General features: G+C 41.6%; 1 protein-coding gene across 1 annotated transcript; it reads right to left on the bottom strand.

The window, feature by feature from the left end:
• Nucleotides 1-1,471: 1,471 nt before the first annotated feature.
• MLANA (melan-A) lies at nt 1,472-10,881 on the bottom strand (the record flags this gene model as incomplete). The annotated part of the gene is made up of 4 exons (XM_084238588.1): nt 1,472-1,540; nt 3,773-3,886; nt 6,014-6,110; nt 10,805-10,881. The coding sequence occupies 4 exons, from the start codon at nt 10,879-10,881 to the stop codon at nt 1,472-1,474; spliced, it is 357 nt and encodes a 118-aa protein (XP_084094714.1).
• Nucleotides 10,882-11,085: the final 204 nt, after the last annotated feature.

Below are 11,085 nucleotides of genomic sequence, written 5' to 3' on the forward strand. Positions count from 1 at the left end.
TGACTCCTACAGCAAGGGAAATGAAAACAAAACAATTGGAATTACCTCAAGTCTGAAAGCTTTTATACAGTGAAAGAACATACAAGAAGTTTAAAAGGACACTATTGAATGGAGAAATATCTCTCACAATACAAATGATAAGGGGTTACTATCCAAGATAGAAAACTCACACAATTTAACAATAGAAAACAACAAATGAGCCGCAGGTATGAACAGACAATTCACCGAAGAGAATATCCACGGGGCCAACAGACATATGAAAAAATGTCCATCACTTCCAATAAGCAGATGCAGGGTAAAACTACAATGAGGTGCCATCTCATTTAGTATGTGCCTGAGAATGGCACATACTAAAGAGACCTCCAAAACTAACTGCTGGAGAGGATGCCTATTACACTATTGGAAAAGTTAACTGGTGCAATGATTATGGAAAGTAATCTGGATTTCCTTGAAAAACTAAAAATGGAAATACCATGTGATCCAGCAATCCCACTCTTGGGCATAAATCCAAAGAATATGAAACCACTGACACACATACACACACACACACACACACACACACACAAGATTATATAATTTTTTTTTAAGATTTATTTATTTTTACAAGCACTGAGTACAGTCAGAAGCGCGGATGGGTGAGAGGATTCACTAGATCCGGAGCAGGGAACAGAACAGGCAGATTGATGAAGTACACTGCTGAGGGGAGCAGTGGGCACAGCAGAAGAGATCTGTTGCGTCATGTTGGACCCTCGCCGGTGGCCGGGGATGGAACCAGCACTGCAGAGGCTGCGGGTAGCCCAAAGTTCAACCGCTGTGCCACCGGGGAGGCCCCCATGTTATATCATTTTCATAGCAGCTTTATAATATCAATAGTTAGAACTTACAAACAGCCTAAAGGTCCACTGATGGATTATTGGATCAAAAAGATATAATCCATCCACACTATGGAGTAATCTTTGACTTTAAGAGGGGATGAAATGCAGCCATTTACAACAAAATGGAGAGAGTTTGAAAGAATAATGTGTAATAAAGCAAGTCAGAATGATAAAAACAAACACTAGAGGTTTATATAACAATTTGATAATGTATAGTATTTTCCCAAAAAATGGATATCAATCCATAATGAGGGCTCTGTGGTTAAGAGGGAGAGAGAGAAAAAGGGACAAGGGAATATAAGAGATGGTGGTGGTGATAGGGGAGGAAAATAACATCATAGGTTTATTAATATTTCTATATGCACAGATACTATCATGTATTGCAGCATTTATTGATTTTTTTGACTATTTCTTATCATTCCTTACTTGATTAGCATTTTCAGTTGCTCTGCTAAGACCTTAACAGTAGATTTATTACTAGAGATAATATATAGTATTTCTACAGCATTCTGAAGCACATGATTAGAAACCCATATTAAATTCAAGCAACAATGTGAAGGAAATCGTTTCAGCATTCTCAGAGGCCTTGCTGGCTCTCACGGTGAATAAGGTGGTGGTGACTGTTCTGCAAATACTTTCTCATAAGCAGGTGGAGCATTGGGAATCTGAAAGAATGAGAAAGAGTATGAACTTGACTATAGTGCATGTTTCTGGAAAGGATTAAGTCGAAACAGTATCATATTTATACTTTTGATCTGGACTAAAACTTGAAAGTGTCCGCATCCAATTTCCACCCAAAAAGTCATCATTGTTAAATTTCATTGGTGTGTATATTGGAACATTGTTGGGAAGACTAGAAAAAAATACTTTCCCAAATATTAAAAGCATATTTATACCTGGAGTATCATGTCAGTAGAAGTCCCAAGTCTTGTTTACAGACACTAGTGTACATTGCACCTTTCACACAAAGATTCTTGCAGTTGTTATCTAAGGACCATCATCACTATCAACAGAACATAAATGTGCTCTTCATTTAATGTTCACAACAGTTCTAAGAGTATTTTCATTGTTTTCATGTTACAGGTCAGGAAACTGAGGCACAAAGAAGTCACTTGCCCAAGGCCACACAATTAGTAAGTTGTGGAGCTAAGAATCAAATACAGTAATTTTGCTATGGAGTCAGTGTTCTCAACACTTGTAATATTCTGGGTCTATACCAGCACTCTCCAGTTTTAAAAACATCAGCCCCCCCAATTTCCTGCAGGTGGGTACAAAGGACCCTTTAAGGGTCCTGTCAACACTGTAAGTCTCCCGAGATTTGGGAGGGAGGAAAGTGAGACAAAAAGGCTGTCCTGTCAGAATTCCAGGCTGGAGTGGGTGGGTTCAAAGGACTCGGGTTCACTTCCTGTGGTTACTGGCCCAGTCTGGGCCTGGAGACCAAGGGGTTGGTGATTTGGGGAACTGTGCTATTCCTGCCTGCATTGTTTGTTTTACTTTACCCCCAAATTAATTTTTTTCTAAGAATTCCAGAGAATGGGAAATTGTTCCTGTAAATATATATATATATATATATTTTTTTAAAGGTGAAAAATAAAAATATCTAGCAGCTGCATTAAAAAAAAAGAAACAGGTAAAATTAATATTATACTTAACTCCATTTATCAAAATATTATTTTCACATGTAATCAATACAAAATTATTAATGAAGTATTTATCATCTTTATCTCAGACTTAGCATTTGAAATCTGGTATGTATTATAGCACATCTTAATTTAAACATCTATGCTTCAAGGCCTCAATAGCTACATGTGAATGGCACAATTCTATGAAATAGATATTTTTTTCCTCCCTTAGAAAAGTCTATATTCTGGGGGTTTCCCTGGTGGTGCAGGGTTGAAGTCTCAGTGATATCAAGCTATCACCAGCTACTGTGGCATGAGTTCAATCCCCAGCCAGAGAGCTGACCCACATGGCACAGCTGACCTCTCCTGTCTCGCCCATTGCTCCCCTCAGCAGTGTATGTCGGTCAATCCGCCTATTCTGCTCCCCACTCTGTCTCTGGTGAATCCTCTCACCCTGTGAACCTCTAGCCTACACCCCATTGTTCGGTGCATAAATAGATTTTTTAAAAATCTTTTAAAAAGTTGGGCCTCCCCTAGTGGTGCGGCGGTTGAGCACTGGGCTGCGAGGCTGCCTTCAGCCTCTGCAGCACCGGTTCGTTCCCCGGCCGCTGGCGAGGGTCTCACCAAAAAAAAAAAAAAAAAAATCTTTTAAAAAATTTTAGAAAAGAAAAATCTATCCAGAACCATTTTTTCCCTTTAGATCTTACATGTAGTTCTCTTATTATTGGCCCTGGAAAATCTGGTTATGAGAGGATACAGTTTAAGAAATTCTCTGTGCGGGCCTCCCCGGTGGTACAGCGGTTGAGTGCTGGCTTGCGAAGCTGCCCGCGGCCTCTGCGGCGCTGGTTCGATCCCCGGCTGCTCCCCGGCCACCAGAGGAGGGTCCCACATGGCATGCAGACCTCTCCTGCCGCCCGCTGCTCCCCTCAGCAGTGTACTTCTGTCCTTCTGCCTGCTCTGTTCCCCGCTCTGGCTCTGGTGAATTCTCTCACCCTCCCGCGCTTCTGACTGTACCCAGTGCTTGTATGTATGTATGTATAAATCAATCAATCAATCTTTAAAAAAAAAAAAAAGAAATTCTCTGTGCTTTCCTTCCTTGTTTTTTAATTTTTTTTAAATTATGGTAAAATATGCATGACAAAATTTACCATTTTAACCATTTTTAGGTGTACAGCTAAGTAGCATTAAGTACATTAGCATTTTCCTTGCTTTTTAAATGGCAATAATTTTATTCATTTAGTTCAAAGCAGTCATACATGAAAACACTCAACCTACCATAGGTTCACAGTTGATCTCTTGAAATGGCAGTTTGCTGTCCTGGTGACCAGCGCCCTCACATGGACATCTTCCTGTTAAGATACTTCGAGTAACATCATGAACGCTTTTATCCTGAAATGTGAATTCATGATGATTCAGTGATTGTGAATAAATAATTGAATCCAACTGAGAAAAAGAGAAGGAAGCTGAAATTTTAGGAAGGGTTTTCATCATAGTTCTGCCACTTCCAGTTTCTGCATCTACAATATGAAGATAACACCTGCCTTTCAGATTTGTTCTGGGAATTAACTAAAGGTAAAGAACCTAGCACAGTGCCTGACACTCATTAGTCAGCAAATGTTTTCAAAGGGAAGGAGAAAAAGTGAATCTAAAAAGTAGAGCTCAGAGAATGATTGCAAGTGGAGTAGGTCAGAGCTAGTGAGGCAGGAGCTACTATCACAGCAAGGACAAGCATATGAGTCACTTGGCAGCAGGATATGCTGGCTCTACTGCCTTTTCCATAAATGACAGCAAAATATCTTCAACATTGTAAATGTACATATTGTGATAAAATGCACTGGTTTTAGCTATGAGATTCAAGCCCTGTTGTAATGACAATGGCAAAATTTTCTAAGACTAAATTAATGGGAGGTTTGCTACTTTGCATAGGTTTAAGAGGTGATGTCCTCCATGTCGAAGGACCACACAGTTGGCATAAGACAGACATATACCAAAACGTAATATTTCATCCCTGACATCCTTCCTTTCAAAACATATTATTTTCAGGGCTAAGGATAACTGTTAACCCAAGGAAAAATTTTAGGAGATCATGTTTCCAACCAACCTTGCTACCATTCTCTGGTCATTTAAAGTGGGAAAGTAGACATTTTAAAGTTTAATTAAGGTTGTTAGAAACTGGAAACCCTTTAGGGGTTTGGTTTTGTTTTTGCTTTAAAATGAAAATACAATCAGGGCCTCCTTGATGGCGCAGGGGTTAAAGTCTCAGCACTATTAGCAGCCACTACAGCAGGAGTTCCATCCCAGCCAGGGAGCCTACCCACATGGTACAGCAGACCTCTTATCTCACCCATTACTCTCCTCAGCAGTGTATTTCAGTCGATCCCACCTGTTCTGCTCCCTACTCTGTCTCTGGTGAATCCTCTTACACACACCCCACCTTCCTCAACTCTGGCCTATACCCAGTTCTTGCATGCATAAATAAATAAAAATAAATCTTAAAAATTAAAATACAATCATCAAGGAGACAGGGAGGTAATTATGAAATTAAATGCAGTACTTAATGCACGATTTTACATGATTTTGTCTAAATATCTTAGACTGCTGATTTTCAACCAGGTTTTTCAGGAGATATGAGAGTTTAAAAATAAGATTTTAATATTAATTTTAAAAATAAATGAAGGCATTTTTAGACTCTAAGGGAGTCAGGGAATTTATTTTTTTTAAGGTTTATTTTATTTGTTTACACATACAAGAGCTGGGGTATAGGCCAGATGTGTGGGAGGTGAGTAGATTCACCAGAGACAGAGTGGAGAGCAGAACAGGTAGATCTACTGAAATACACTATTGAGGGGAGCAGCAGGTGAGACAGGAGAGGTCTGCTGTGCCATGTGTGTATCTCCCTGGTCAGGGATCGAACTCAGGCCACAGTGGCTGCTGATAGCTTGATAGTGCTGAGACTTAACACCTTGCACCACCAGGGAGGACCAGAGCCAGGGAATTTAAACATGATTCTATCTCATTACACTGATGGCAGGATGGGTCGTGACTCTGCTGGATTGTCTGGTGTAACAGAGTCAGAAGAACTTGGGATTCCAGGCAACCTGGGAGGAAAGGGGTGAAGAGGCAAGGTGAGCACTGCTACTTGGAGTAATAGAACTAGTGAGACTCCCCAGAAAGATTCCAAGACCTTGAGAGTAGCTCATATGCTTGTGTTTGCTTTGCAAAAGGAGCACAAAACACAGCCCTGCATGCACAAACTGTTAGTGCTCAGCTATACACAATAGCCATGTAATCAAGTTTACTGTGAGTGGAACCCAACAGGCCACTTTCCTAGTTGGCATTTGTGTCTGGCCAGAAACAAAGGGATTGCTGCAAAAGCATATTGAAAGACTCATCAGAAGCAGGATCAGAGCTGAAAGTGATTGTAAGGATGTTCTCCTCCTACCTAGAAATTCAGAGAAAGAAGGGGAAAGAGAGCCTTGAATCTACAGGGGTCCCAGCACTAGGAACTATACCAACCTTCAAGGTTAGGTATCCACTTCGTCTCTGACAATACCACCAGCCAATGAGCAGTAAAATTCCCAGGATCACTGCCAGGATGCCAATCCCTGCAGCTCTGACCCAAAAGACAGACAAATTCATCTTGGTACAGGAACTTGCTCCAGATTATCATGAAATATACAGCAGTCTTCTCTCTTCTGGGCTTTGTCAGTCCAGAGTAGCACTTTCAGAACTCTAATCATTTCCCATCCAGCACCATTCTAGGCACCAGCAGGCTTTGGTGCCCATATCTAGGGACAGGACCTTCTCTGGGAGCCTCTCTGATGTGTGCCAATGGCCTTACTGAAGCACCAAAGTTCCAGAAGCACAAGGTACAGTAGCAACTGATCCTTATGTGGATAATATCTATATTGGGGCTGAATTATCTTTTCATCAGGGCTAGTTTAAAGCTTTCCCCCAACTTTTAGACCACAAAATTGAAATGGAAATTAGCACTAACATCATCTATTTAAGGCCTCTCTGGTGGGGCAAGGGGTTAAGCACAGCACTGTGAAGCTATCTGCAGCCTCTGCAGCACAAGTTCAATCCCTGCCAGCCAGGGAGCTGACCCACATGGTGCAGCAGTCCTCTCCTGTCTCGCCTGCTGTTCCCCTTAGCAGTGTATTTCAGTGAATCTGCCTGCTCCCCACTGTGTCTCTGGTGAATCCTCTCACTGCCCCCCCCAACCTCTGGCCTGTACCCCAGTTCTTGTATGTATAAATAAATAAATCTTTTTTAAAAAATTATCTACTATAAGCTGAGTGCTATACTAAACATTCTCCATATGTTAATTTATTTAATTCTCACAAAACCCCTTTTAAGGTAGGCACCATTTATCATGCCCATTCACAGACGAGGAAAGTCATGCAGAGGTTGAGTGCCTTGCTGATGCTCATATAGAGGAGCACAAGAAAGAGCTAGGATATGGACTTGAGTTGTGCACTCTGTGCCCCTAACTCCTCCCTTCACTCTGTGCCTATCTTCTCTCTCTAATCCTACCCTGACTCTCCCCCATAACACCAGTCTTTGCAAATGAATACACCATTCCTATCTTCTTTAATTATTTACAAGTATGTGGATTTTCAGCATAAGGTTAGTCCCCCAAATCACTTTTTTTTTTTGCATTTGTAATTGAAACTGAAGACCTGAAATACCATCATTAAAAATTCATTCCTTGGCTCATAGCTTAATTCTCTTACTTTAACCTCTGGTGGATCATTGAAATTAGTGAGAATGAGGGGATTGGCAACTTTCCACAGAGTAGGTTTTAGTTGCACATAGGAAGAAGGTAATGAAGAGAAGGGAGAACATGGAACAGACAGAACATTCTGATTGACAGGGTGACAGTAGGACTCCTGGGATTCAGAGGTCCCTGGGACAATCACAGTTGCACAGGGATGCCATAGCCCAGTCCAGCTGGTGGGACATGGGTCCCATGTTTATGCTTAGCTTAGTAGACTCCTGTGTTGTCTCTGTTTACTCCAGGAACACAGTGCAGGGTCACCAAGGACTGGACCAGATGGGTAGGTGCTTGCTGATTGCTCTGGTTCTCACCTGAGTATCCTGTGGCATCTCAGAATGGAATTGAATAGAGCCCTGGGGATGCTGAGATAAGAAGCCTACTCTCTCCAGCCTGGCATCCAAATCAACGAGGCCAGCTGGCACTTGGACTAAGGCACTGTAGAAATTTAATAAGCACTTCCCTGTTGACCAGGCATGGCTCACTAAATGAAAAGGCACTCTGTAATACTTAGTAAGCACTTCCCAGCTGACCGTGTATGAATTACTAAATGAAATAAGTACCTCCTGACTGGTCAGACATGGATGACTAAAAAATAACATGGAGACTCAGTCCTGGGAAGAAGCGTCTGAACTAAAGCTAGAGCAAAGTTGTGACATCATTTACTAAGAAGGATGTGTTTCTCAGCTTCAGGATTCAATCTGGGCATCTAAGCCAGCCTCTTAAGCCTTGTGTCCAATGTCCCATAGGAAGACATCTTCAATTACCACAAATTCCCTGGAAATGGGCCTGGGGTTGTGCTTTCCATGAATAAGTTATCAATTAACATCTGCTTGATTTTTCATACCACAGCCTGACCAGAGTGGAGAGTGATGAATCTTTTATGTGTGACTTGCTAAAGAAGGCTTTGTGCAGCTGAGTGATTTGTATGGACATCGAGCAACTGCAGGTGAAGTAAGGTCTAACTGAGCCTTCTCCTAGAGAGACCTTTACCCAAAATCACTTCTGGACCACCTCTATCTCAAGGCTGCCAAGACATCAAGCCTAACCTGTCCTTATCCAAATAAGATGAGCGAGAACTACAGAATGATAGCACAGAATGGAATCTCTGCCCTCATTATGCAGATCAATCCTCTCCCTTCATAGATCATGAAGCTGAGACTCATCAACATTACCATTAGCCTAGTGGCTACTCTGCCATTTGCTGAGCATCTATTTGTGCCCCAAATATAGGCTTTTATTTCATCTTTACAACTGTCTTCTGGGGTATGTATAATGTCCATTTTATTTTATTTATTTTTTAAATTTATTTTCTTATATCATTTTTTTAAGATTTATTTTTATGCATTTATGCATACAAGAACTGGGCATAGGCCAGAGTTGTGGTGGGGGTCAGTGAGAGGATTTATCACAGACAGAGTGGGGAGCAGAACAGGTGGATCTGCTGAAATACACTGCTGAGGGGAGCAGTGTGCAAGACAGAAGGGTTAGCTCCCTGGCCAGGGATCAGACTCAGGCCATAATGGCAATAGGGTGATAACACTGAGACTTAACCCCTGTGCCACCAAGGAGGACCTCTTACATAGTTTTTTGATGCCCATCTTATAGCTGACATTCCCAAGACTTTACAATGGTAAAATACCCGGGATTGAACATCTAATAAGCAGCAAAACCAGCATTCGCAACTGTTGCTAGATTTGGGTCACACCCAGACCTCCCATCTCCCAGGGCCATTGCCTTTCCAGCCATATCACCTTTTCCTGAAAGGAAAATGGCACAAGTAGCATTCAGTGAACTCCCATGACTAAAAGCAGCTGATTCAATTCCGGGCATGCTTGCATTCTAATTTTACCCACCAGATCTGTGGTCATCCCCTTGGACATCTTCACACAAGCAGAGCTCTGTTCCATCTCTTTACCCACAGTCACGTTGCACTCACACACACCGAATGACTGACTCAAGGCCAAAAATGCCAGACAACCAAAAGAACCCACTACCCAGCTGGATTGGGTTCCTCAGCATGTCACCAAATAACCTCCTGACATGCATGTTAAAGTATAGATCCTGCTCCCCCAACCCAGACCTATTGAATCTTCCTCTCACGTCACAGTACCTGGGAAACTGCATTGTCAAAGCTACATGGGTGACTTATGTCCTTTGTGAGGACCTCTCTCAGTAGAGAAATAGAGATAGTGTCTGACGAGTCATATTACAGAAGTTGAAACAATATCCTTCTTAGTATCTAGCAAAGTACCATCCCAAAGAGTATAGGTTTGGTCTAGGATGTTTTGTCAGATATCTCCCATCTATTCCCAGTTGACCATGCAGGGATGTTAGAGAATTCCATTCATGTCTTCTGGGGACACACTCCCAGCCTGAATTCTTTCTTGGTGCTTTTAATGGGTTCCATATATTCCTTACTCCTGTGACTTTATTCTAGTAAAGATTTTTCTACAGTTACTTCCAAAGATAGAGCAGGTTTTCAGGAAGTTAGATGTGTCTTTCAAATAACTGTGACGAAAGCTGATTTCATGAAATATGAATAATATTCTGTTAGGGTTCTACTGGTAAAACTAATGTAAACTTTGCATTCTTTCAAATAACTATGTGTGGAAAGTCATTTTCATGTAATGTTAAGAAGCTGTTAGAGTTCTGTTGGAAATACTAAGATAAATATTGTAGTCACTAACTTAACTCTGGAAAGCCATTTTCATGTTACACTGAGAATCTTCTGGCAGACCACTTTAGAACGGGTACATATTAAAACCTGGTTCTTTGTCTGGTTGCAGTCCCCAATCAGAGGGTGGCCCCCCCTTCCACTGCCACACCCTTGCCCATTCCAACATATGCAGAGTGTGTCCCTGAAGCCTATGTTCCCATCACAGCACTTACATTTGCTGAAATTATACTCTACCTAATTCTCCCACTACACTGTAAGATTGCTCAGAATTGACAATAGCATTTGATCCAGTGACATTTTGAAATAATTATGTAAATACTTATTTTTAATTCATTCATAGTACCAAATATCTCTCCTTAGGATAAAGTAACGGTGCAAAAATTGCAACTATCATCTCCTCCAGGAGTCAGTCAGGTGCAGTAGACTGGCACCTGCCCTTCATTCTCTTTGGCAACTTGCCTTTGTTCTGTTTGCAAATCACCTCCAGGAGCATGATTAGAGCTAACAGAACAAAACCTGAGGAAAGTCATTTTTCTCTCAGACAGGTATTTTTCCATTTGATAACCTATAGTAGAAGTCCTAATAGCCAAGAACGCAGACAAAAAAATGGCAAGATGTAAGTGACTTTTTACCATTCTCATCTCCTTGCCTGGTTGGCCTTAGAGAAGTTTGCAAGAGCCGCTCATAGGACCAAAGGGACTCCTCACCTTGGTGCCATGGTGTTTACTCTCTGGTTTTTACACGTGAACACTAGAGTAATCTGTGGACCAGGTATATACTGGTGGAAGTCAGTAGGCTGTGTCAGCAAATGGGAAATTGGAAGCCCCCCTGGGTCTGGTTTTGAACTTACTCTTCAGCTGTGATGTAGGAATGGCCATGCCCCTTCATGGTATAACCATAGGTGAAGTGAGCCTTGTCTCTTGGCATTTTGTAGGGTCAGGCCACAGGACACCTAAGAGCAGGGCACAAGAGTATCATTTAAGACATCAGAGCATTCTTACCCATCAATTCTTACCCATCATGAAGCCTCACAAACATATACTCCCTTGGTATGAGTAGCCACAGCTGACCCTCTGGTTTCTCTCTGTGACAGGATTTATACCTGCTTCTTTCACTGATATCAAGGACTTT

The sequence above is a fragment of the Talpa europaea genome (genome assembly GCF_964194135.1).
Source record: "Talpa europaea genome assembly, chromosome: 7".
NCBI classification, from domain to species: Eukaryota; Metazoa; Chordata; class Mammalia; order Eulipotyphla; family Talpidae; genus Talpa; species Talpa europaea.